This window comes from Sceloporus occidentalis, unplaced genomic scaffold (assembly GCF_023333645.1).
Source record: "Sceloporus occidentalis isolate IW3139 unplaced genomic scaffold, rSceOcc1.0.p SCAF_51, whole genome shotgun sequence".
Taxonomy (NCBI): Eukaryota; Metazoa; Chordata; class Lepidosauria; order Squamata; family Phrynosomatidae; genus Sceloporus; species Sceloporus occidentalis.
In genome coordinates, this window is record NW_028317031.1 from 6626988 (window position 1) to 6654607 (window position 27620).

At 43.3% G+C, this 27620-nt stretch overlaps 1 protein-coding gene across 1 annotated transcript in view; it reads right to left on the reverse strand.

The window, feature by feature from the left end:
- Positions 1-410: 410 nt before the first annotated feature.
- The window catches only part of LOC149288543 (microtubule-associated serine/threonine-protein kinase 2-like), an 82102-nt gene continuing 54892 nt past the window's right edge, over positions 411-27620 (reverse strand). The window contains exons 7-31 of the mRNA XM_089491698.1: positions 26459-26534; positions 24684-24704; positions 23288-23366; positions 21782-21936; positions 18823-18898; positions 18310-18513; positions 14129-14230; positions 11062-11194; positions 10708-10775; positions 10320-10405; positions 9945-10153; positions 9035-9173; positions 8711-8843; positions 8376-8541; positions 7904-8005; positions 7686-7808; positions 7243-7352; positions 6739-6884; positions 5783-6108; positions 4689-4904; positions 4144-4370; positions 3795-3917; positions 3359-3495; positions 2624-2811; positions 411-2338 (exon numbers count right to left, since the gene is read on the reverse strand). Of these exons, the coding sequence (XP_089347824.1) occupies positions 411-2338; positions 2624-2811; positions 3359-3495; positions 3795-3917; positions 4144-4370; positions 4689-4904; positions 5783-6108; positions 6739-6884; positions 7243-7352; positions 7686-7808; positions 7904-8005; positions 8376-8541; positions 8711-8843; positions 9035-9173; positions 9945-10153; positions 10320-10405; positions 10708-10775; positions 11062-11194; positions 14129-14230; positions 18310-18513; positions 18823-18898; positions 21782-21936; positions 23288-23366; positions 24684-24704; positions 26459-26534 (5273 nt within the window). The remainder of the gene's footprint in view (positions 2339-2623; positions 2812-3358; positions 3496-3794; positions 3918-4143; positions 4371-4688; positions 4905-5782; positions 6109-6738; positions 6885-7242; positions 7353-7685; positions 7809-7903; positions 8006-8375; positions 8542-8710; positions 8844-9034; positions 9174-9944; positions 10154-10319; positions 10406-10707; positions 10776-11061; positions 11195-14128; positions 14231-18309; positions 18514-18822; positions 18899-21781; positions 21937-23287; positions 23367-24683; positions 24705-26458; positions 26535-27620) is intronic.

Consider the following 27620-nt stretch of genomic DNA (forward strand, 5'->3'; position numbering starts at 1 on the left):
CCAATATGGGCAAGCAATGTATCAATCTTTGGTTGCTTGCCATAGTCCAATCTTTGTGAAGCACTGTACACACAAACACACAATTTGAAACAACCAAAACCTGCCATTTGAAAGGATAACCTGTTCCATTGGTTTAAAGGAACCCTTCGGGGTGGCTGTAACAGATTTGCCGATTGGTCGGCAACTGCAGAGATGTGGCTTAAACTCTTTGGGATGTCAGTGGAATGAATCCTGAATTTCGGCAGATTCCTCTGACACTCACACAGTTATGATATTCTAGGGATGGGAAAGTAAGGATGAAAACACAAACTGGAAAAGTGTATATATATATATATAAAAAGCTATACACAGATATATACATGCAGTCATAGATCAAACGCCAACACAGTATATCAGCAATAAGAACTATGCTATGTTTTCTTCAGTGTATCTGCATGTAACGACGCGATGTCCGGGGACTGCGTACGGCTTCCAGTCTCTCTGCTTTTCCCTTGTGTTTCCGTTTCATCTCGCCGCAGTTTCTGGCCGACCTCAGTAAACGAAGGAGACCTCGCAGTGCATCTCTCTATAGCGATAGTACGGTCTGATGGCTCGGTGTTTTTGTGAATGGAAGTCCGGTTCTGCTGCTGGGATACTGCAGACACCGTGCACTCGCTCAGAGACGCACATGTCCTGAAACCCCCAGCCGCAGAAACCGTTCTCAAACCTTCCTGTACCGATTCGGACCGGGAAATCTCGGGTTTCTTTTGTTTTGGGTTTTTTTCATTTTGCAGATCATCTAAATCCCTTGATCCCGGTTTGCTAAGCTTCACTGGTCCCAAGATACTTTTGGCCACGGTGGCGATAGGATGTGCAGATGGTGTTTCATCGCAGGGGGCGCTCCCGGTGGGACTGCAGCAGGATAGTTCTTTTAAGTCCGAATGGCCTTTGTTGTTCAAAGTGTATTGCGTTTCGGGGGGTCTCAGCTGTCTGTGATCCTTTACACCGGGCTCATATTGCACATTTGCATCTGATGCAGGAATTACAGGTGAGCGGATATTTGATTCGGGGCAATTCACTGCATTAGATCTCGGGGCAGCCATCATGCATGGAGAGGCAGCGAGAGAAAGTGCTGACAGTTTAGAGTCATTCTCAATAACAGCCGTCTCTGCACAATTAGGCACCCCAAAATTCTGAATTTTATCTGTCTGGTTACCTACAGCTGGTAGAAATATGTTGGCATCTAAACAAAGGTCATCTCCTTTTAGCATCAGTAACGTTTTTGGATTTCCATCATTACATCTGTTTTCCGGGGCAGTACCCAGATTCAGTTTGCCTTCTAACAGGGTGTTGGACTCTTCACTCCTCAAACTTACTTTGTGCTTTAGGGCTTTGCTTTGAAGCGCAGACTGCAGGCACATTTCTGGAAGGGTTTTAGATTTACAGGATGACAAAGGGCTAGCAATTGGTACCTTTTGACTAGTGTCCGAAACCTGCAACAGCGTATTCCATTCACTTTTTCCCTTGGCATCCAGGGCCAGGAACGAATCATCCTCTGTACTCCTCTTGCTATGTATTTGACATGAATCCTTTTCATCACTAAACCCAGAACCTGAATCCTGATCATTTCTAAAAGACGACCTGTCTAATCTTCTCCCATCTTGGCTGTCCTCTGACCCTTCATCCGTTTCATCCTCGGAAGAATCCACCTCTCGAATAGCTTCTTGCTTTTGCAGAGATTCCCTTCTCTCCACTCGGTCTTGGCGAATGGCCCCAAGTTTCCTCGAGGAGGGCTTCTGCAATGTTCCCTTTTCCGCAAGTCCCACTTTCCCGCCTGCATTCTCAATCAAAAACTCAGGCAGACACTGCAAGCTTAGGTCTCGCTGCATTATATCTTTCTTGAACTCTGAGTGAGAGATGTCCAGGCTGTGCTTGCGCGACGAAGCAAGCTTTTTCTCAGAAGAGAGCGACCCTGATAGCTTCTCGGCGGACTGAACCCGTTTTAGCAAAGGAGATCTAGGGGGCTCAGCGCTCTTTGGCCGTGAAATCTGTCTGACCATAGGTGGGGAAGAATGGAGTTTGCCAGTAAAAGATTGAAGAAGGCTACAATTTCCAAGCGTGTGCCCCGGTAGAGGTGATGGAGAACGCGGCGGAGACGTGGACTGGGATGTAGGCGATGGGGTATGTGCCAAAGGAGAAAGTGGTATATTCCCTGCGGACTTTCTTCGCGGAGACCTGTATTGCCTTTGAAGCTTGGGAGCCAAACCATGGAGAGAACTTGGTCGTATATGTCCAGAACTGGCAGGGGAATTGGGAACGCTGGAGCTTGGAGAACTGCTCTGAGAGGAATTTCCACCAACTGTAAGAAAACAAAATGTAATGTTAATATACAAGAGAACCAAATCATCCTCGGAGTGTCCTATCCTGTCATATATGCATACATCTTGTGTAGTCACTACACAAACCCCTGTTTATTATTGGCAAAAACAATAAGAAGGTGCTTAAAATATCAGCTTTTTCTTCACAAGAGCTCTGAAATAGCCAAGTATCAACACATTAATTAACTGTTACAACGCCTGCTTTTCTGCCATTTTACCGCATTGTCTGCCCTGCTTGCTCACCACTTTATTATGGAGATTCCTACCTGAATGTGTGGATTCTGGAGTGGATCTGTAACTCTGTGTAGGGGAGCGAGGGGACAGCCCGTGCGTTGGAGATCCCGGCATGCTCTCTCCAGAGGAAAGCGATCGGTTGAGAGAAGACAGGCTGCGGCTCGTGTGAAGTAACGACGCTTGCTTCGTAATCTTCCTGAACAAGGAAGGCTTTTTCTTACTGTACAACAAAGAAGATAAGTCACTGTCTCCAGAGAGGCCAGGCAGGCATTCCCGTAATTCAGCAACTGCTTCTAACGACACTAAAAGATTCTAACTTTCACGTTTAAATATCAAGAATTAAAATACATACAAAGCCTTCAAACGACAGCACCCAACACACAAAATGGTACAATAAAGAAATCACTACACGTCAAAAAATTAGGAATCTTCACTCAAGACTAAAAGCCCACAATGCGTAAGCATCACAGATGCATTTATTAAAAAGATTTGGTTTAAAAGGTTATTGACTATTTTAGCACTGGACAACCGAGTTTAACCACCTCCCTGGCCTTATTTCCCCGTCCTCCTAGGGCTGGGAGAACCAGTTACCCCCAAAGAGGAGCGGCATCCTAAAGGGGTGGAAGAAACATGCTACGTGGTGCAGCAAGCCAGGTCTGCTCTAAAGGAAGCCTCTATTTATCAAATGTCATGGCTTGGAGATCTGACAACTTACTACGTTGTCAAAGTCTATATATTTGATCATGTTTAATGCTAATAGCACTTGCCTTTCCTGGCCATCCTTGCTTCTACTTTTTTTGATCCTTCGAGCCATTTTAGACTTGTAGCTCTGTTTCCTTGCCGGTCCAACCTTGATGGAAGTGTTTTCAAACGGTGTGGTGGATATGGACACTTTGTTTCCGCTCTGGGGGAATAAATGCAATAAATAAAAACTAGAGTACGTTCCAGAGTTCCAATCTTCCATATAATGAAATCGGGAAGAATTTATAAATGATGTAAGTTTTCCAAGGTTTCATTTTATAGAAAGTTTTCGATATGGGCATTTACTGCACAGGAAGACCTGGAGTGTTTGTCTGCCTTCACAAAACAAGGCTCCAGTTAAATTATGGGCATTTCAGATGAATGAGGACAGAAAAGCAAGGTCTCTGGGAAGCAGTGAGTGTGCATGTTACATACGTGCGCCATGCTAACGGAAAACTATACCTTCAAAATGAGCTCCACAACTTCTGTATGGACCAGTCCGTGCACCGGCTCCCCGTTCACATGCGTGATCAGATCACCTTCCCGCAGGCCAGCTTCTTGAGCTGGGCCACCCTCTTCCACATGCTGTGAAACAAACACAACAGACAGTTAACGGGATACTTATACCAAAGTTTGGAAAATAAAGACAAAGGAATTCTGTTCTGCTTCTTGGGGATACGACGAGATCTTCTACTACAAATGCCTCCTACCACAACTGCATTTCCCAAGCAAGCTACTATACAGTCACTTGCAATGCAATTTTGTAAAAATTTAGTAAAAAAAAAAAAGCCACTTTTTGCTATATACATACCCACACCATGTGATGGACCGTGTAGACATCAGTCTCTCCCATGTAAACACGGATGGCTCGCAGAGTGAAGCCATACTTCTTCCCAGCACGGTGTATGACGACCGGGGGTTTGAGGTGGGATACAGCCGGGGAGAAATCCCTGCTTGGTGAGGAGTCTCTTGAGGATGGGTTGGAGGATAGGGAATGAGGCGACATTGGACTGGCTAAAGGAGAACAAGTGTGGTGGTCTGCAGTAGGGAAAAAGAAAAAGATGTATTAATATTAAAAGAAAAGAGATTGTAAGGACTGCCTGGCAAAGTCAGCACATAAAGCTGGCACTGTCCGGAATCGTTAGAAACCAGGTAGGTGAATTCAGATACCAGCTGAGATCAGTAGAGATAAATAAAAATACAAATCTCAAGATGTTATTAGCCGCATATATCGATCTAGGTACTAGACCTAAAAACATAGGTGTTGATGCTCAGGTTTACAAAAAAAACAAAGCAAAAACAATCCAATTTGCTATGAAGTACATAATTATAAGACTGTTGCCAAAGGCTGCTCACCAGAGGGAATCATTAGGGACAAAGCAGTGGCAGAGGCCGATTTGATGACTTTGTTAATGGGTCTGGAAGCGCGTTTCTCTCCAGCGTCCCCAGAGAGAAGCCTGTGCCGGGCTCTCCTCACTGCCAAATCGCTGATGGCTTTCGGAGTGGTGAAGTCCGCGCCTTCTGTGCTCACGTTATGTGTGCTCTGATCAGAGAAGTCCGCTGTACTACCAGCTGGTGATCAGAATCAGGAATAATTTTAGATAAAAACAAAAAACCACCCAATTTTTAAGTGTCTCATTTAAGAACTACATTGAAATAAATGTGTGGTTTTTATTTAATTTTTTGCTTTTATCAGGGAGAGTGGAGAGCAACTTCTAATATCACAATCACTGATCTCTGCGTCTTAGGAGGGATCAGTCCTATTTGCAGCACGCTAGCCAGCGCGTTGTCCAACGTTTAATTATACAGTATACACCCGCACACTGTTTGGGCAGCAGTTGTAAAAACCTTTAATGTGACGCTTCTTCCAAAGGAGCTGCCCCCGGCATTGAGGATCAAGTCTCTAGATTGTAAGCTTGCGAGCAGGGCTCTCTCCACCAAATGTATCGGTTTGTCTTAGTCTGTCAATTCTTGTCTTGTCATATCCCTTGAATTTATGTATTGTATTAAGCGCTGCGTAAACTGTTGGCGCTATATAAATAAAGGATAATAATAATAATAATAAGTGGGGCGACCCCATAGCAAGCAGCTTTGTGGCAGTTCTCATTGGTATATAGCTATAGTATATAGCGATATACTTATATAATAAAGTCTATTAAAAGTCTACCTTTCCGCATCTACTCTCTGACCCTGCTCTCCAAATTGACCTGATTTTTCCTCACCTTTAAGGCCAACTATGTCTTTCAGCTGTAGGAGCGAGCAGGATTTGATATAATAGAAGCAATGCCCGGGCTAAAGCTCTGCCGGGCATAGAGAGTTATTTTAAAAGCCGTTTCTTAATGTAAATTTTACGATCATATTACACTAAAATACAACGGACGGTTGCCTTATTTAAAATGTCTAACAGGAATTAAAATCAGCGTCATTGTGGTTAAAGCCGTGCTCGTTACCAGTGAGTGTCGTGGAGCTGCTTATGCTGCTGATGGTGGACGACGGTGTGGACAGAGCCGTCTCTTCCTCAGTCTTCACTTCTCGACCCACAGGCTGCGGCACAACCTGGAGGCTTGCAATCTCTTCTCGAGGAACGGATGCCGGGGTAGATACGGATTCCTCCAGAGAACCGGATAACTTCTTATGGGACTGCGAATCCTCCTCGGTGCTGATGGCAAAACGAGGCACATCTTTTCCTTGCGGACAGAGCCTCCGGGCTGTTAGCGGGGGGCTAGAATCACTCTCCGTGTGTGAGGACTCTGAAGCAGATAGACGTTTCCGCAGTCTAAGAAAGGGGGGAAAAAACCCAAAGTTTATAACGATGACACCATCAGGTAGCACCTTGATCCTCGCGGTCATCATACTGACGGGTTTATTTATGAGTTATCTGATCCTATATTTGTTACGTCTGCGGTAACACCAACATGCTGCACTTTAGGATCAAGTTTTGGGTTCAGCAATCAAATCTATACTAATCATCCTAAAACCCTTTCATTACTGAGGGCGTTTTGCGCCCTAAAAACCTCAGACTCTCTCAGCCTTTTTTTCATTTCGTATGAATAATACATAAAAAAAAAATGAAATATCTGACCCCCCCTCTCACATTTTCTAATATTTTACTATGAAAATAGTCCCCAAAGCTGTTTAGTTGACCAAAATATCACAAAATTATGTTAATTGGATTGTCTTGAATTTGGGGGAAAAAACCCACACAATATGCATAGTTTGTTTTTTGTTTTTCGACAAAATCGAACATCTCTGCTCCCTTTTCCAAACGTAAAATTTTAAGATTGGGAGTCCACTGCACCAAGAACTGTCGGGTATTTGTGTGCACCTGCGCGAACATCGCTACTTTCTTCATGATGTTCCACGCCGTCATGATGGCTTTTTGGGCCACTTTGCTTGCGTTACTTACATCTCTGGGGATCCAATTTCCCAGTTCCTGGTCTTTAGGCCACTTAAGATGTCCAGTCTGTCTTCCTTCTCTTCACTTAGGCTGCGTTTAGCGGGAGGTGGTGTTTTGTCATCATGGATGGACAGCTTTTCCATGCTGCGATATGCCTTGGGTCACAAAAGTAATAAAAGTTAAAAAGGAAGACCCATGGAAAAAATACTTTTATCATTGAGCATTAAATCCAGGGCTTTATACAGTAATGTAGGTCGGCACTTCATCAAAGACAACTTGCATTAGGTACTTATCATAAAACCCAGAAAATTAAAGATTCAAAGTATAGGACTGTTATTAAGTGGGAGGTTAAAACATGGAAGTGAATGGATATCCAACAGCATTATTTATAGTCTACACCAGAATGAAAAACCACAAAAAAATAAATTTGAAAGAATATTCATATTTTGTATCTTAAAGCGTTAACCACATTACAGCTTATGTTTGACTACAACAATCATTTATTGATTTTACCTTGCAGTATCTAGGTGAACAGGAAGAAAATTGCCTAATTTCAACTGGATCATCATCATTGGTATCATCATCATCTTCGGAATCTAGATGATGGTACCTCTCCGACCGGGCTGCATGAAGACAAGATTAATATGAATCAGGATTTCGACACAATGGCTTTTGATCCTACTTAATTAAGTTCTCCTTACTGTCAACTGTGCCCATTTTTTACATTTATTTTGATGAACTGTATCCAGATATAACGAGTGCTTTAGGTTAAGAGTCAGCGGCCGAGTTATCAGGCCATTATTAAGATAATTTGGAACTTGTTTCTTCACTTTTGCATAGGATAGTATGCTATGGACTGCCAGGATGTTCCTTTGGCATGGTGCTAATCAGAAACATCAAGAGAATGGTACTGTACATAACCCATACATACACAAAAGATTAGATTGTTTCCTTACTGTCAAAATAGCTTGTGTCATCCTCAGATTCCAGCTGCGGTATGAATTCAGCTTTCTGTCGAAGCAATCCAGTCCAGTCCAAACCTTTGAAGAATATATGTTGTTTCACCTCATATGCTCCTCCTTGAAAAAAATGCAAAAATCATCTTTTTTGTGCACCGGTACAAGTGAAAGGCTTAAAAACAAAAAAAGATAAAATAAAAAAAACCAACTTGTACCTGTCCCCATTCTTTCAAGGGGATTCCGACGCAAAAGCTGACATATGACATCCTGGGCATCAGAGGGCAGGGCGTCATCACCTTCTGGCCAAGCGATCTCGTCTGATAAAGAAATCCCACATCATATGAGCAAATATACACGTGCAATCACACAACAAAATACATTTTGAAGAACAAAATTGACATCGGTGATTCCGGTTAAACTACAACATAATCCCACTTCATTCATAACAATGCTGCTGGCAAATTTTCCATTATTATACATTTAAGAGTAGCCAATTTATGTTATTTATGTCTAAACACAGATCTTTTCCTAACCTTACCATCTTTCAACAGTTTTCAAATATTACATGTTTCTGTAGGATAGATCACCAGTGCCGTACTAAATGTACACACAAACACACCACAAAGGCAACAAGCCTAGTAAATAACATCAATAAGTGCTTCCCAGAGTCAACAAAGAAATTCTTACCACTGATGACTTGCCCAAATAACTCTTCTGGGGTATCGCCGAAGAACGGCACGCAGCCAACTAGAAATTCATAAAGAATGACGCCCATGGCCCACCAATCCACAGGTTTTCCATAGCCCTGTGTGAGTATGACCTCTGGCGCAATATATTCAGGTGTACCACACACCTGGAGAAGAAAATGTTTTAAGCATAGATCTTGATAGCGCACACATTATTTTAAACGGAAATCTTAAAAAGTCACTTGAGAGTAGAGTTACATGGAATCAACAAGACAAGTACAGTCATTGTGCAGCATAGTAATCCGTGGAGAATGTGCACGCAGGGATTTATCTCACCTGTTTGTCAAGGAATTCTCTTGCATCCTTTTCAATATGACCTTCGTAGAGGTTTGTCGTTAGACTCATCAGACCAATTTTAGAGAGACCAAAATCAGTCAATTTGATGTGACCCATTGACGTGATGAGGAGGCTGCGGGAGAAACGATGAAACATTATGCATTTTCACAGCTGAACAATTCACATATAATCAAACGACAATCTCACCACTCAACCAATAACTTCTAGCTTGCCACAGTTTTGTTTATGCGTAAAAAGGATAAAAATACGTATCAATGAGCGGTTTTCTCATCTTGTGCACAAAACATGTTGGGATTTACGTACTTGTCAGGCTTTAGATCGCGGTGCACTATGCCGTAATTGTGTAGATACTCTAAAGCCAGCACGGTTTCTGCAAAGTACAGTCTGGCCATTTCTACAGGGAGAGCCCCGATGTTCTTCAACAGAGTCGCACAATCACCACCTACAGAAAGAGCAGGAAAGTAATGTTGTAAACCATGTGCTGCATTCTTCCACCTGAAAACTTTCAATACTAATGTCAGCATATATAATCAATCTATGCATGATTTAAATATGCACTTACCACCCTGAGGACCTGAACTAACATTTACAGATAATAATGTGTTTAGGATCTTGGGCTTAAACACCCCAAAGACCATACCCCCCCCCCCCCCCCACCGTAGTGACCTCAGGACCTCCACATCTTTCCATTTGCAAATGTTGCTGGATACTAGAGAAGCGACAGCATATAGCATAATACAGGGGCGTCCAACCTGCGGCACTCCAGCTGCTGCAGGACTACATCTCCCATCCTCCTCAACCAACCCCTTAGCTGAAAGAGCATTATGGGAGATGTAGTCCTGCAGCAGCTTGAGGGCCGCAGGTTGGACGCCCCTGGCACAATACTAATTAGAACATTGATATGTTTTGCAGTCTAATGACGAATGGAGCTGCAAAAAAACATCACTAGTCCACTACTTATATTCAGTGTTTTATATCATTAAATATTATATTAAATTATATAATTATATATACAAAAATATATCTATAAAGCCACCACAAGACCGATAACAGAATATTTCTGAGATGACTGAAATATTTAATAATGATATTGCATGTAATTCTCTACGTAGATTTCGTTTGCTGATAAAGGGATATTTTAACTAAATAAAAGCAACTTCATGAAAAAAAAAACAACCAGATGAGATTATAACCACAGGAAGAGAACAGGTACCTTCAACGTATTCCATCACCATGCAGAGGTGTCGTTTGGTCTCAAAGGAACAAAACATGCTAACGACGAAAGGATTTTCTGCAAACGTGAGAATGTCTCTCTCTACAAAGGCTTGCTGGATCTGATTACGGAGCATTAAATTTTGCTTGTTGATTTTCTTCATGGCGAACCTCTGTTTGGTCCGCTTGTGGCGTACCAAATACACAGCTCTGAAAAGAGAACAGAGGGCATGGAAGAAAATATAACCAACGTGTACGTTGCTATTGGGTGATTAAGCATTTTAAAACTTCATAAAATGTATCTTTGGAGTTTACAGTTTAAAAATTAAGGAAAAAAAAGTTTTATATCAGATACAACCCAGTTTTTGATCTTTACCCGTACGCCCCGTTACTGATCAACTTGATGTTTTCAAACTCTTCTTCTGACGGGGTCTTCTTTTGTATGGTAGCACCGCTGCGACCCTGCAAAAAACAAACAGGATGAATCTAAAATCTTTGGCTTACATACCAATTATTCTAAAAATGTAATAACTCTGATTGGACCTAGTATTAAAGCAGGTGCATAATACTAGCCAGGCTACCTCAACCAATACTCAAATCAAGTTTGTTAAGTAACTTTATGCTATTAATGCTCACATATTTCTTTTAATCCTGTACACAAACACTGTTAGCTTTCGAATAACGCATTACAGTAACTAAAAATTGGTTCATTTCACTTTTAAATCGGATGTCGGTAGCTCGTTATCAAAACTTTTGACTGTTACCTCTAGCGGATCATCTGCCTCAGGAGTATGGGCATTGCTACTTTCATAGCTGTTCAGCTGGGTCATTTCTGCGGGGAATAAAAGGACAAATTAGGATAAAGAAGAAATCTGCTATATATATATATATATATATATATATATATATATATATATATATATGAGTCAATGAAAATCTTAATTAATAGAGTGAATTATAAGATGAAATACAGGGAAAGTGGGAAGCAACTTGTATACAAAGATTCCATCGAAAAGTAGATACCGGAAAACACAAAGTTTCTGCTTGAAACACTTGATGGGTAGAAAAATCCTCGGCACGCATCATAACATTTATTTACAATAAAAAGTGATACTTGCCTGCCAAGGGGTCTTTGGTGAGACCCAGCTGACTGATAATATATTGCGGGATGTCCGTTTTAATACCTTCCCCTTCCTTAGCATGACCTTCCGCTGCTTCTAACAGATGATAAAACTCTTCCGGGTCAAACTCCTGGAGAAAAAAAATAAATAAAACACCTTTACTGTCACAATTTCACAACCTCTAAGTGCGAAGACCCTCCTGACGACGCCGTGCCGACACGCGCGAGGAAAGACTCTACAATTACAGGACAAGGGTAATATCTATATAGCAGGAAGCCGATCCTTTGAAGGGTCAGTCGCGATAGCGACCTATGGAATACGGCGTAGAACTCGCGAGGATAGGAGGGATATTACTGATCAGGCACACGGCCGTCTCCCTTTGAATTAGTGAGTCTTGTATGATGCCGGCATCGTTGCTCCCGGCTTTCGTTCAGAAAGTCTTTATCGATGAGTCCGCTGGCTAAAGAGTTTGGCTTCTTTTCATAAACTTGTCAGGTTATTTTATAAAAGTGTAATCTTGTTTTTTCCTCATTTTACATTTTAATTGATATCATGGGGTAGGTCTGTTCTTTTCAAAGCTTTTACAATTGCGAAACATCTTGGCTTTTTTTTTTTTTTAAACAACTAGAAAGATGAAGGCGTCGGAATTGGAGCCCCCCGGGGCACGAGACGTCAGCTCAGCCCCGGACAGACGGAGTGGGGGATTTTAGGAGGCCGAGGCAGCGACGCTGTACAGATCCGACAATGATGAAAGCACCTGCACGGTACTATTCTGGAAACGCGTGTCTCCTATATAAGTCTCCTATAAACCCTTTGTTTGCTAGGGAGTTTTATATTGGTTAACATGTCGGCGCTGAAAGGATTAACCCCAATGCTAAAATTGTGACCATGTTAACTTTTCAGTTGATTTTCAGCGTGGTCTCCGTCACTCACGGAGGGTTTCTGCCAAACGGGGAGCGTATCGGTACCCCTCGGTGTATGTGACAGACAGCTGCTGGGGGGCACTCGCTGACATTCATGGATAACAGAGGGAAAGCGCTGGGTTTATTCTGGAATAAAAGCTCAGCGTCTGTGACCGGCCCGCGGATTATGTAAAGCAGACGAGCGTCAAGTCATTAGCGGAGACCGGGAAGAAGTCACTGGAGCTCTTGGTGAGGAACATCCGACAATAATAATAATAATAATATGTAAATGCGCTACATCGAGTTTAATGAACAGGAAAGAAAACTCCAAAAAAAAACAACGCTTCTGACATTTATTACGTAAAAAATAGGAATATGGGATACAAACACAGAGGCAGACAGATGGGTGGCGAGCATCCCCGGAGGCAATTACTTTCTTTTAGTGAAGGGATTACATTTATTTTTCTACGTTATAATCATGTTCCAGTTTACTCTTAAAACCAGAATTGAGTGCCATTTAAATCGACATGTTCCTCAGCTTCCTCGCACTAAAACGGCTAAAAGGTGACAAGTTTTCCCATAGCTTTTGTAGCTAGCGATCAAATGGCACACGCACCCGAAGCGTGTCAAAATGTTAAAGTCTTTAAAGTCCCAATGAAGAAGTTTCCATTCAGCCGCTGTTTTATACACATTTTCGGCAAAACGACAAAAAAAAAAACCTAACTTCTGAATTCAAAAATATCAAAAAAGCCTCAGGCAGCGGAGAAGCTGGAGAAAAGTCCCCCAGGGGGCCGCAATCCTTAGTCTGGCCACAAAGGGGAAATAAATCAAAGTGATGTACCTCTTGTGGAAAAAGGGAAAAAAAACCCCGGTAATATTTAAATACACTATAACCACATTATAAGATCGGATGCCAGGGCAACGTATCGGATTCAGGAAAAAAAATGTAATTTTCTCTTTCACATTCAGTAAAATTTGTTAATTTGTTAAACTAACCTTTTGCTGGTCCATTAGGCAGGTCAAGGGTTAACAAGCCTCACATGCTGCGTCTCTAATGAAATACGCAAAATCCAGCAACGCTCAATTGTCTTTTTTAAGACTTAAGCATATTGGTTAATGGCTTTTTATAAAATAAATGCTTTAATGACACGGGCGTTCTGCATCTTAACCAAAACCAAAAATCTCTCTAGACTATCAATAGAAAAAAGACAAAAGGAACCGATTACAAAGCAAGTCAACCAAGATTTTTTTTGAAAAGGTATTTAGATTGAGGGCAGAAAGAAAGGTACACTTTCATGTAAGGTTCCCAAATCTCCTAAATAAACTAGAAATGGCTACTAAAAAAATGGGGCTGCCAAACCAAGGTCGTAAAAAACATGCTGGCCATGAATCCGGGTATCAGTTCCCAATTCCCAAACCGCTGTCTATATCATGGAGGTCAAAGGCCATGTCCTGTAGGAAACCAGCAAAGTCAAAATGATGTATTAATAATAACGCCTTTTGTGTCTTCTGAAGGGCAAGCTTGTCTGTCAGGGAGGTCTCGGAGAGACATGCTGCTATATTAAGACATTTATTTGGTAGACCACAGGCAGGGAGCTGTCAAAGACTTACTGACGAGCTACCTGAATGCACCGAAAAAGGAAAAATAACATACGTTGAGAGATTTCTTAAAAAAAACCCCACAAACAAAAAACAAAAACACACAAACTAATTCCCCAATAAAGTCATATCAAAATAAAATGCAATAGGTAAAATGTAACTCTACGCTGTAAGCTTGTGAGCCGGGCTCTCTCTACCAACAGTATTGGTTTGTCTCACTTCTAGGTTTGTCAGATCCTTTGAATGTATGGACTGCGCTATATAAATAACTTATGTCATTACATTATTTTTTTAACATCTTAACTTATAGGGAATATGATTTATAAATAAATACAATTACTTTAAAAATACCCACAGTGCCATTACTCAGATTAAAATGCACATGTAACGGCCGGAACCCTCCTATAAATGAATCTATACAAAACGTAGGGCTCTTTCAACATCAGCGCTGCCTCCCCTTTACTTTGGAATTTTGTATTCTTCTTTGTACACAATTTGTGTGCGTTTTTGTGTACTTGCCAAAATGTATATATAATAAAGCCACAATATCATGACTATCTTACCAGACAATCCAGAAGACGAGCAGGTCTTGCAATAATAATTAGCAGCTTTTTGACCAGCTGGGTTACGAAAGCAACTTCGGAACTTTCTGACCTCTCGTGGGCCTGGAAAGAAAAAAAACAATATTCTGAAAAAAATGACATTTTATAATAGTGTGCATGAAATCTAGGCGTCAATATTTTGAGCAAAACATATTCAGAACACGATGCCACTTTTTTTTTTTTTTAAATGCCATTCAGTCCTAAGCCAGGGCCGGGATGAGAAGGAAGAAAGGAACCTCCATGCTTTGTTCGAAGACTCAAGGACAAGTTCTCGGTTTAAAGTTCTTTCTAAAAAACAGTAGACTTGGCCTACTGGCTTCAGTGGTTTGCCATGTGCTTGGTGGGTGAACCAACAGTCTAATCCAGGGGTGTCCAACCTGCGGCCCTCCAGCTGCTGCAGGGCTACATCTCCCATAATGCTCTTTCAGCTCAATGGCTGGCAGAGGGGTATGGGAGATGTAGTCCTACAGCAGCTGGAGGGCCGCAGGTTGGACACCCTTGGTCTAATCTAACAGAGAAATCCCCATCAACTTTTTACAGGTAAACCTCCATCCCAAGGCACCTAATACTAGAGGAACTCCTCAACGCCTTTAACAGGGAATTGTTTTGCCATACTGTATATAGAATATATTGGCTCGTGTTCATGGTATAAACGAGATCAGTGCTTTCGGCATACACTCTATTATCTAGGGGTTGAGATGCTATAAAATAACCATCTATGGGATGTTAGACGGATCCTTTTGTCTGCAGGAATCAGGCTGGACAGCACCGCGTTAGATGATACGCAGATAAGATACATGTGGATTTACCCTGAATGAAAAGGGCCGCGGCATTACGAGACACATTGTCTGCACTATACATACAGGTCAAGCCAATCAAGTGGACAACCCGCTATGTAGAGTAAGATGGCAACGTATAAAGGAGTCGTTCGGGCTGCATAAACTCTTATTGATTGAGCTGTCGGCTCTGACTTCTGAAAAGCCATTCTATCACAATTAAAAGAACATGCTGTTTTTATAACACAAGCCTCAGAGGAATCGAGACGGCTCCCTTATGTGCCAGAACAAAATCGATAGCATCCGATGAGCTGGTGTTACCAAATAATTCAGAGCTTGATTTGCCCTCAGTAATAATAAGATAGCTGGTACCCCTGGCGGTGTGACACACGTACACACGCTTACAGGTAACTTTACACATTCTTCATTAACAGTCCCGCCTGGAATAGCAATGAAGCCGCAGAGGGCACAGAGCTGATAGGGACACAATATAGATCATAAATCACAGAAGATCATAAAAGACCATCTCTCACGGGGCTTCAAGGAATAACCCTCAATAGCCCATTAAATTAAGATTTTACAGCATATCCCTGAAAAACGGCACTGGGTGAGCCGGAGAGTGACAAGGTAACCGGCAATCAACCCCAAGCGCCTGCGGGCATAATATTTATCAGCAGAGGGACAGAAGCTCATTTAACAAAGCTTATTAAAACCCGCACAGACAGACTCCTTCAGGGCCTGTAAAAGCAGGAAGGAAGGGTAACCGTGTTTAAACACAGGGGAGAACCGACACACGGAGGCAAGGATGGTTTTAATAAGCATCTACCGCCATTATTTAGCATTTGATCCCGCGTAAATACTCCAGTCCTTACCACTGGGATTAGTCAGGTGATAGCGCCCGGACCATAAAGAAACAAACATCTAATTACAGCAGTATATAGAACATTAAGTATGCACGGAACTGATATATATGCAAATCTCACAATTAACGGAAGACACAATTACACAAAAAGGACTCATAACTAGCGGACAACCAAATTCAAACTGATCCTTGGCATAACCCGATGCTCTGGCTCGCAAAGGGTTACAACGAATGGCCGAGAGCAAGTCTAACTCTGTACGAAAGAGCAGAAAACTACGAGACTCTACCAGACCTCGACCGCGGACAATTAACTTGGTAAAAAAAATGAGAAACACAATCTTGCGCTCAAAGGGTTAAATGTGCCATCTGCGTGTTCTAATGTTTTCAGGGCATATAATGGACAGAAAACACAAAGCCAGCCCTCAATAACACCGAAACATTTATAATCAGCATGAAGTAAGAAAATAAGAATAAAATCCCAACTTGTATGAGCCATTCGGCCAGGATCTGTGCACATTTCTGCGGGTCCGGCATCCTGAGGAACATTTCCCCGTCGATCCTTCTCGACCGGACCACGTCCTCAATGGCTTGTTTATGATCGCTTCTGATAAGAACGCGGCGTTATATACAGAACTGCTTCCACGCGCGTCGGCTTGATGCATCCCATCTAATTAGCCATTCCCAGTGACGGCATTCTTGTCTGAAGGTTAAGGGGGTCTTCCCTATTTTTTTCCCTTTCTAGTGGGTGGGGGCTGATGGGAGAGGGGAGGGAGAGAGAGAAGGCTGCATTGGGGAGGCAAAATGTCATTCCTTTAGAGAATGGAAGGAAGAGGTGAGAGCCAGGCATACACCAGCCCCTTTATCTGATAGCCCTATCAGTCACTAACTGCAGCCAGCGGGGCATGAAATTAAAATCGCCGTCCTCCTCCGGGGATCAGAACAGCCAATAACCGCGGCATAGCAGTCACAACACTGTAATTGAGCTAAAACACAGGAAAAACACACAGGCTTCGCGGCAGCAGACAGATCTATCGGCACTTATGCCCTCATTAAGAGCGGACTCTTCCCTGGATCCAAGAGAACACTTACTGATAGATTCTAGCACACGCGGAGGAAGCAGGAGTGTGTAACCGCGCATGTTGTTTAGCCTTGGTATTTCACACCTTGTTCTGCTGGGTCTGGTGAATTTACTAGCACTAATTATTTTAGTAGAAGCCATATACCAGAGATCTGCGTTACAAAAAGCACAGGTTTGGGTCTATTTTTTTTTTTTTTAATGGGTTCTAGAAGAGGAACGCACCAACTCTGCTCTAATTGAATACATCTTTAGTAAGGCGACACTGAAAACACCCTTTTTTTCCCCACAAAGCTCACCTGTCTATTCAATTAAAGCCAATCTATGGAACGTATTGATCTATGTAATATTTAACTAAAGCGAGCCGCTGTATACATATCTCTCATCTTTACCACGCACCCAGAAAGGGTTAAAATAACCAAGGAAAGTGAAGGTCACGTTTTTTGGAGAGCCTTATCGGGCAGATTTAATCCCTATGAAGTCACTATCAGCAATGGCTCTAAGGAGGAAAATGAAAGGCTTTGCTTTCCCTCTTCAATTATCTCACCTCCAAGATGAGTTTTAAATAGAATAGATAAAGACCTGAAGGAGGCCGTTGGAAGGATTTAGATGGCAAAGATGACATAATGAAAAAGAAAAACTAAAACAAGTAAAAGGTCTATTAGGTCAGTAGAAAAAATTTCCCTGTTGGGCAGATTCTATAGGACTTTTTCACTTGGATTGCGTCGCTCCACACGTTGAATTAAAAGCCAAAGGAAATCATAATGAACACCGGTGGTAGTATAGAATCATGTAATACATGAGATGCCAACGCTCTTCTAGCGTCTATAAAACCTGGGCGAAGGGACATCCCAGACTTACCGGTCACCGCTCCTGTACTCTGCTCATGGATTACGCGGCATAAATGGTAAGCAGTGTGGCTACAACCTAAACAATATACCTATACAATATAATATACCTATACAATATAATATACCTATACAATATAACTAAACAATAAAAGTAACGGGGCACTGAGTGTTTGAAATGATTATGACGAGTCTTTATGGAGTCTCCGTGTGAATACGTTATTGAACCTGCCTGCGCCTGGAAGCCTTAACATACAGAAAGTGAACCAAAAAGCACATGACGGTAACGTATATCCCTGCGGATCCTACAGGGCTGTACACTGTCATTTGGCGACCTATGGATGTCTTGAACCCACGGTGTAAAACAGTCCTATTACAAATGCCCTGTGGGTAACAAGCTAAAGCAGACACTTTGTCAGGATTGGTACCCTAATAAACTTATAAAACAGAATACTTTGTCTTTTGAATAGAAATGGTTAAATCTTCTGATTACATTTATAATCTGAGAAAGGCCGTTGGGTATTGGATTTTTTAGAGCGAATACGGAGCGGAACCAAAAGGATCGGCGGATTAGCACTTACATCTCGCAGAAGTTTTGTCAGCTTCTCTTGGAGCTCGTAAAAATATCGCGATGTGATGAGTCCATCCTGAGATTTACTAAGGCAGTCCCGAGCCAGCTCAACAACTTGGTGATGGACAAAATTAAGGACGCCATCTGCTAAGGGGTTCTCTGGTGCGTTATCGGTGATAAGCTCCGCCAGTCTTTCCTCCATTTGGGCAGTTGCCTACAGTAAAAAAACCACAGGATTCACAGAACGTCACTTATATTTATAATGCAGCAAAGAATTGGGGAGAACCCGGTCCAAAACTGCCAGTTACCAAAAATAACGATTCTATACGAATTTATTCAGTATTGAAATACGTTTTGCTCTTTAGTTTTTGGTTTAATTAAGTGTCTTTAGTGTAAGGTTAAAAAATACAGGCAGGGCTGCCAGGTGCCTTTTCTCGCCTGCCCCGCAGACACCCAATGTTAAAGATGCAGTTCCTTTAATGCTCCTTTTTATTAATCACGGCTGTGAAGTACAAAAGCTTACCTTTGGAAATCTCTCTTTATAGATGTGGTTTACCAAAACAATCTCTCCATCATAACTGATGGGAGAGCGGCCGGGGCTAGAATAAAACAAATAGGCAAGTCAAATAAATAGGTATGAAAAGACATTTTAATTGGAAATGTAAAAATAATTACGGTTTAACACGTACTGTTCAGCAAAATCATGAACGCTTTGCCACATGAGCAAAAAAAATAGCTGCTTGCATATTAAGTTAAAGATTTAATAATACTGGCGGATCACTGGAAAGACAAGATGTTGAAAGCAAAAATACAGTTTTAAAGAAAAAAAAAAATGGAGCCTCATCTTAGAACGTTTTACAGATGTTTCTGTAGAGGAATATGGAGCGCTAACAGCGAGCGGCTGGCCTCTTCATCACAAGTTCACTCGGTGATGAATCTGCTCGTCACTTTTACTTATCAAAACCACACAAAGAATACAGCAATACAAAGTATCCAGCACCAAGGCCGAGATATACCTGTATTACTTATATGCGTTGTGGTTTTGCAATAAATAGAAAGGAATACGTAATGTTTGGGGTATAAACCATATGGCTTATTTCACATCAGTTCCAATGCTGCCCCAAAATGATCTAATATATATATATATATATATATATATATATATATATATATATATATATATCAAAACAAAAAGTGCAAACAACAAAATGTTATTTTAATGAATTTCCCTGAACTTCACACAGTACTAACCGGCAAATTATGGTCTTAAGAAAGTTATTCTCCATTAATGGAAAAAATGTTATGAACGGCCCTTTGGACAGCGGTGAAGCCTACAGATGCTATGGAGGGGTTTCTTAAATAAGCGGTCCCCGTAATTTGTACACGTTTGGTACGGTTGAGTTTTATCTCCTTTAAACTACAAATCAGTTTAATGAATAAACCAAAGAGAGATAATGCCAGGCTTTTGATGATATTTATATTCATACATTATAAGAGACACATTTTTAAGGAGGAAATAGTTTTTTTTGAGTCTCGGGTATACATCGGAAACTTGTAATCTTGCAACAGAGGAGCCAATGAAGGCTGAAAGCCGCTATAAACAGTTCCAGATTTTATCGCTGGTGTATGAGGCAATAGGGTGATTTCAGCAGGTAAGACGCAGTAACAGGTGGCGCATGCTAAGCAGAAGGATCCACTGAGTCTGTCGATGCGGCCGTGTAATGCGGTGACGCAATCCCCGGCCCTCAGACCCCTCCGGGGACAATGAGGTAATGCAGATAAAGAAATAATTACACACTTAAAGCGTGCGAGAGGCAGCGGAGCGTGTCGGCAGACAGAGTGTTTCATCATTCGGGTTAACAAACTCCATTTATTTACCGTGCAGAGGTAGTCACTGGGCTCTACGGCTCCTCTACAAACCCTTTCAGTGCCGGGATAAAGAAGACTAAAGCAGCTTTGTCTATGACTGTGTGGGATATTTAACTAGACGGGGGCCCCAGCTTCTAAGCGCAGGTTAAGTGGGCTTTATGGAATTGTGGTACAGAATCGGGGTACTCGGGTACCAACTCCCCACTTTAAAGCCTTAATATGCAAACTATTAAGTTTTCCTTTTCTCACCTCAATTTGTTAACTTAACCCAGTCCCCAACAGCAGGCATAAGTTAATTTATCAACATGTCTCCAATTGCTTGTCAGACACGTGGCTGGGAGACAAATGGCATGTAACAATCAGCCTGCCAGCCGTCAGAAAGCACGACTATAGCCAATAACGGGGGGAAAAGCAGAAATGACCTAAACACGTTATAGACGATACGCGTGTAACCAGCTTTCCCGCAGGACAGGGACGGCGTGAAACCGGAACGCATGAGCGCTCGGCACATTTATGAACATAGAACGGGGACACCGGACAGAGACAAGTGGGGAAAAATGGACACGATATATATCCATGAGACCCCTGGACCCACGAAGCGATATCCCTGGGGGTTAATTACAGGCGACAGGTCCACAGTGAAAAATAGTGTATTAATATAAAAAAAATAATAATAATTAACCGTCCGGATGAGCCTTCGTTTCAAATGTGAGGAAAAGGGGCTCAAAATAATACCTGAATAAGTCACAATATCTCAGTATGGTAATGGCGCTTTGGAATTAAATGTGTTAAAAAGGAACATTTATTAAAGTGAATACAGTCGGCAATAAAAAAAAAATATTTGCCTCCCGGGCAGGACGGAAGGTAAATACAATCTCGACGACACATCAGGAGGGCTGATAAGCACAGTATGGTGGGAAGAAATTTGAAATCTGAAAGGATTGTGTGAATTTTATCAGTAACCTTCTGCCGAGCCGGGGAAAAAAAAGTGGGAATTTAAATCAGCTTCATTTTAAAACCGCCAGCCAAAGGAAGGCATCGCGGAAGAGAGAAAGCAAAAGGTTATGGGAAGAATCCCGAGGGATATGGAAATTTGCAGGAACAAACCGCCGCCGAAATAAAATGTCAAATTAAATATGTGATTGAGTGTGGCAGGGGATGCGGAGGAACGTATTGCATCATAAAACGGTATCCAGCTATGAGGTGAACATCCAGCGAGATAATTACACGGCTAATCGACTAACCAGAAACTCCGCGCTCGCTTTAAAGGCAGGCAGGCAGGATTAGGTCACCAGGAGCGGAGATATTATCGCCGGAAATGTTGCCCTAATTATCGCATTTGTCCCCTTATTAATTATTCGATTATTTCAGAGGCAGCCCATTTTATTGTATATTATTTGTGATGGAAAAGGAAGGACTTAATCTGTAATTTGTACTGGTGGGGAAATGGGGAGGTTTAGATTATGGTACCTGGACCTGTCCAATAGAGGACATGAATGTATTTTTAAATGATCACCTGCATGCTGTAGAAATCTCATTTATTTTTCATGCTCTACTGACCAACATCCATTTCTTTTTTAAAGGGATAATATAGGGAACATGTAGCTGCTCACCTGAGGCTTCTGGATCGAGGTCTCATGACTGGTGATTGGCGTCCGTCCTCGTCAGTGATGCTCTCGGTGCTGAAATGTTTGGTCAGGAAGTGCAGCTCGTCCGGCGTTGGTTGATAGGGAAGTTGGTGCAGCTTCTCCTGAGATGAGCATGATGACTGAGTACAGAAAATACAGAAAAGAAAAACACTAAAAACGCATGCATACGGGACTGCCCATGAATGGGGATGGAGGAGAGACCAAAGTTTAACAGGAGGGGGAGAACGTCTACTATCTTATGCCCTGGGCCATCTTTAATCGTAGTGGGGACCAGGGCAATCGACCCCCGTGGACTTCCCTAGGACCATCACACCTGCTCCAGAGCCCACTTCTACTTGATGCTGTGCTCTAGGGTGTGAAGTTGCCGAGCACAGACTCCCAAGGAGGAACCAATACTAAAATGCACAGTTCCAGAGGCTGTACAGAGATCTATTGTTTCTTACAGACCTCCACCTCCAAAAAGATTTGTTAAACTGCAGCTCATTTTAATCGACACACACTGGCTATTTTAATCAAACTCCACTACCTGAGCAAGTCATGCAACACCTTCCTGCTGAGTGAGGTTTTTAACTTCAAAGGGGCATCCAAAGCCACAACGTTAAAGGGACAGTTTAATGCATTAAATATAAATATATTTATATATACCCATTCACACACACACCGATCAGCCATAACATTACGGACCACCTGCCTAATATTGTGTAGGTCTCCCTTGACCTCCTGACCTGTAGACCTTTGAAGGGGTGATATCTGGCAGCAGGACCTTTAAGTCCTGTAAGTTGCGAGGCGGGGCCGTCCATGGGTGCCATGTGTTCTCCAGATAAGAGAAGCACGTGCACCCAGACATCCACACACACACCATAATCTTTTTTTAAGCACTTACCTGAGGCAGAAGCTGCAGCTTCCCTCTTCCATGATTCGACTATTCTTGCCACTGATTGGCCAGCCAGTCAGTGGCAGAAAAACTCTCTCAATAAAAGCAATGGGAATGGTTTCTGCACGCGGGGGTCTCAAAAGAGCCTTGCCTGTATATCACATGCAAGGGAATTTGTTCAAATGAACATCCCCCGAATAGAAAATAGATGGGGGGGTGGGGCAAATTTAAAGGGTATTAAGTGTAGTATTAAGGATCCAAATTAAGTAACTCTAAATGCTTTACAAGTCTGGGTTTTGGTTAGTAGAACCAGGCATCATCTTGGTGGGCTCTCCACTAGATAACCACATCTCATCAAAGACCCGCTAGTAAGAAGAAACTGTGCAATTGTCGGGATCTTAGCGACTCAGACAGGTCCTCTTAGGTTAATCAGTCTGGGTTGGCGACCACCAAACTAAATGAATAACCATAAATAAAAAAAACGCAAAATAAAAGTTCTGGGCAGACGCGGAGTACAGGGAACGAGCACCAAATGACGAGTACAGACTGGAGAAAACCACAGGTGCGGGAACAAGAAACAAACGGCAAACACTCACTGAAACCGTTGAACTGGGAGTGTTGGTTCCATATCCCGAAGAAGGCAAGGATGCCAAGGACCAGCGGCGTCCATCAGTCCTATAAACAAAACAAAAAAAAGGGAAAACCAACACGGTTACGTTCTGTCTGTCCCCATTACCGGTGAACGAGTCTACGGATGATAGCGGTTTCAGGGTGTAATTGAAAACTCAGCATGACGGCCACAGACAGAATGAATCTAGACGGATGTACACACGTTCAGACGCAATCTTCTCGAAAGCTGCAAAGCACACTTTTTGACACATTTCAACCCATGATAGGCAGCGGAGAATAAATGAAATTTGGTCACGAGGCTATGATTACAACAAATTACCCGACGTTTCCATTTCCACAAACCAATTCCAGATCAGAACGAGAAAATAGCATTAAAAAAAGCTCAGTCTAGGTCCAGCCTGGGCTCCATAATAAGCTACATATATTCCACCCCGTCATTTACGGCGGTGAAAACGCAACAGTTATTGGCCGGAACGTTAGCATCTTATTATAAATAGCAATGTTTTCCCCATTAAAGCGTCTAAGCGAGACATCTTGTCTTTTCACGTTACACCTCATAGGATGTCATTTATTGTTTGGTAAAGCAGTAGATGCCTAGAAAGCTCCCGGATGCCCCTGGAACGTTTCACTCGTCATGGGGAAGCCCCGCGGAATAAAGTATTTTCTCCCTGAGCATTAACCCCAGCGCTGTATACAGTAACGCAGGTCGGGATTGGAGAAAGCCTGGTTTTATCTCCATCGAGGTTTGGCCGGGCAATTAAGACTGGAGCCATTTTTGGAGTCAGAGAGTTTGTCTAATGCGTGACCGCTCTAGTGAGTATAAGATGGACATTACACGGACACAGAGAAACCCAATTGATCTACAACATGTAACGTTTACAAGCAGAACAGCGCCATTATTCTGGATGCTTCCGGTGAACGGACAATTTATTTGCAATGAATTAACAACTGAGACGGATATGGAAAGATTGCTTTCACGCATGCTGTAAAACCGGCATAAGAACGTCCAAGCGGCCATGCAAGAAGCCTTGGGGTTTGTGTATTAGGCGATCCGGGCTCTTTTCACCAAAGGAACGTTCCAGCTGCCTGGGCTTCCATCTGCTGAGATGGCAATAAGGCCATTTTACTACAGAATTCCCCAATGGTGGCCATACTCCGAACACACGTGTAGAACGGAGCGGCTAAGTCTCATGAGATGCAAACATGATACAGACACGCAATGGATGCTTCCTACATCACACACTTTCTTTGTGTTCATGTGCGCAATAAACTATTACACAATGTCATAATTAGAGCTGAGGCAAAAAACCTCAAATCAGAGGATTCTCATGCAAAACGAAGAGGGGGGGCGGAGCTCGTTACCTGTCGGCTCTGTGTCCATGGCTGGATTGAAGAGATTATAAACACGTATTTAGGATTTGAAACACATGGAATGCCATTAACAAAATACAAAATACAAAATATACATGACGGCCGATCTGCACACTGCTTAAAATCCCAAAAATTCCCCCGTTTAACCATTGAGGCGACCCATCTGTGTACTCCGAGTTCTTACGCCATAAACTGCTGATTTCTATTATTAACAATCACATCCCATTCATTCACAGACTTAAATTGTGAGTAAATAGGGATTTTGCGCGATGCAGACGCCAAATACATAATTACTGCCCCCTTGTGGTGTAATGAAGAAAGGCACTGTAATGCGAGCGTCTCTGATGGCGGGGATTTCACACGGTAAACGTCCGTCTTTAATAGAGACAAATGAGTCTGCATTATTGCATCGGGAGGGGGGGGGGAGTCAATAAAACATTTAAAATGAGAATAAACCTGACATTTCCATGAGCTGCAGGACACCGCAACGCATTTCAATAGAGAAATTGGATAAAGGCAGCTTTTTATGATTGACTGCCTGTGAGGAAGAATTATTTATCTCCCAATATTTATATAAGGGAAAGGTCAGATAGCGGAGGCATCCTCTAGAGCTTTAACGAGCCTCAGCATGGAAATACTTCATAGTATCTCCGCATCCATTAGTGAGCCCCGCACACCCCGACCCCACCGCGCGGGGCGGGCCCCGCACCCCCCCGACCCCACCGCGCAGGGAGGGCCCCGCACACCCCCCGACCCCACCGCGGGGGGCGGGCCCCGCACACCCCCCGATCCCACCGCGGGGGGCGGGCCCCGCACACCCCCCCGACCCCACCGCGGGGGGCGGGCCCCGCACACCCCCCGATCCCACCGCGCAGGGAGGGCCCCGCACACCCCCCGACCCCACCGCGGGGGGCGGGCCCCGCACACCCCCCGACCCCACCGCGCAGGGAGGGCCCCACACACACCCCGACCCCACCGCGCAGGGAGGGCCCCGCACACACCCCGACCCCACCGCGCAGGGAGGGCCCCGCACACCCCGACCGCACCGCGCAGGGAGGGCCCTGCACACACCCCGACCCCACCGCGCAGGGAGGGCCCCGCACACCCCGACCGCACCGCGCAGGGCGGGCCCCGCACACCCCGACCCCACCGAGCAGGGCGGGCCCCGCACACCCCGACCCCACCGCGCAGGGCGGGCCCCGCACACCCCGACCCCACCGCGCAGGGAGGTTAGTGACGTCTGCGCCGTGTGGATTATTAGTGGGTAGGCGAGGTCCGTACAGTGACGTGTAGGTAATAAGTGTGTCATTTCACAATAAAAGTTTCTATTACATTATCTGTTTATATATTATTGCCAAAACCTTCACGGTAACTGATCCTCCTGGGGAATATCATGAATGAGCCGACATTGCTTGACTATTAACCCGTTAACAGCCACAACGGATTCTTATTGTAGCAAATTGCCAATGGCCCTTTATGAATGTCATGATTTATAAGGAGGTATGATTATTCTGTTTACACCTTTATTCAAGCAGGGATTACAGCTAACATATACCACCAATTGGCCTTCTCAGATATCATTAAACAATTCGCTCCAAGCCGAGGGACCCCGACAGTCTGCCCATTCTTCCAGAGACTCGGGGGGCCAAACTAAGAGCCATGCAGGATATATTCTAAGCAAAACGTACATTCCCACCATCCAAAATGTTACATTTTTCTGCAATCAACACAAAGACCACACACGAACACACGCATGTGCCGCCTACCTCCGCGCAGGAACAAAGGAAAAGTGAGCAGCGGCATTGGGGGAGAAGTTGCGGGGGCTGTCCAGCGGGCTGTTACCTGTGCAAACACAAAGAAACATAGAATTTAGAGTCAGTAGCAAGAAAAGGCTGTGAAAGTAGGTGTCACTTGAAATAAAAGATGGACGCACCAAGTAACCCTGTTTCATTAGCAATTCTAATCGCACAATTTCAAATAGGACGTTATTGCTGGTAAGGTGAGATATATATATATATTTTTAGTGATTTTCAGAACACGTTGAATATAAGGGTGCATGCGTGGAACGGATACTCTGGGAGCGCAATGACTGGGATGACCTCCTGTAAGAGGGGACATCGCATCTGAACGTTCCTTGCATCCAAACACAGAAAGGACGCCGCGCAGGTGCACGCCGATCGTCCACAGGTGCACCCCGCTTCCAGCCGTCCGCAAAGCCGTATTGTCATTCAGATCGCACGCAAACCACGGGGAGGCCAGCTCTGTTTGGGCTAATCTTTACAGAAAGAAATTCTGATGTCTGGAAAGAAATTAGCATTCCGTGGCGTACATCGAGCCATTCATTAAACCGCAGCGCTGCCGATTACAGGCATTCCAAGATTAGGACGTCTGCTCTGCTAACCACGATCCTCAGATGGTTCCTACCGCGTGTGTTTAGTCCTGTGTTTTTTAAGCGGAACAAAGATTGTGTTTCTCGGAGTAAGACCGGACAGGAAAGCGAGCTGTGCTTACTCAAACCCGAGTGCCACTCACACGGCGGACTTACAAGTGAGATGATACTAAAGCACTAACAAAGTGAAGCATAAAAACTATAATTTATCAATTGTAATCCTGCAGAGCCGCTTCATCTACAGCGAACAAGACAGGAACAAGAGTAATAATAATAATAATAAAAATTATTATTAATAGCACATCACCCTTTAGTCTTTAAGGCGATTCATTGCAGCATTGGGGGAGCCAAATCAATCATCTGTGTCTTAACTCTGCTCAGCGTTCCTTAAACTGACAAGTAGATTAAACACAAAGCCAAATTTTGCATTGTTTGGAAAAGTTAAACTTATTGCCTTATCCTTTGGAAGCAGGCGTGTGAACGTCCCCGGCTGTAACGTCCCCGGCTGAATCTTCCCGCAGTTCCCCAAAACGTGTTAC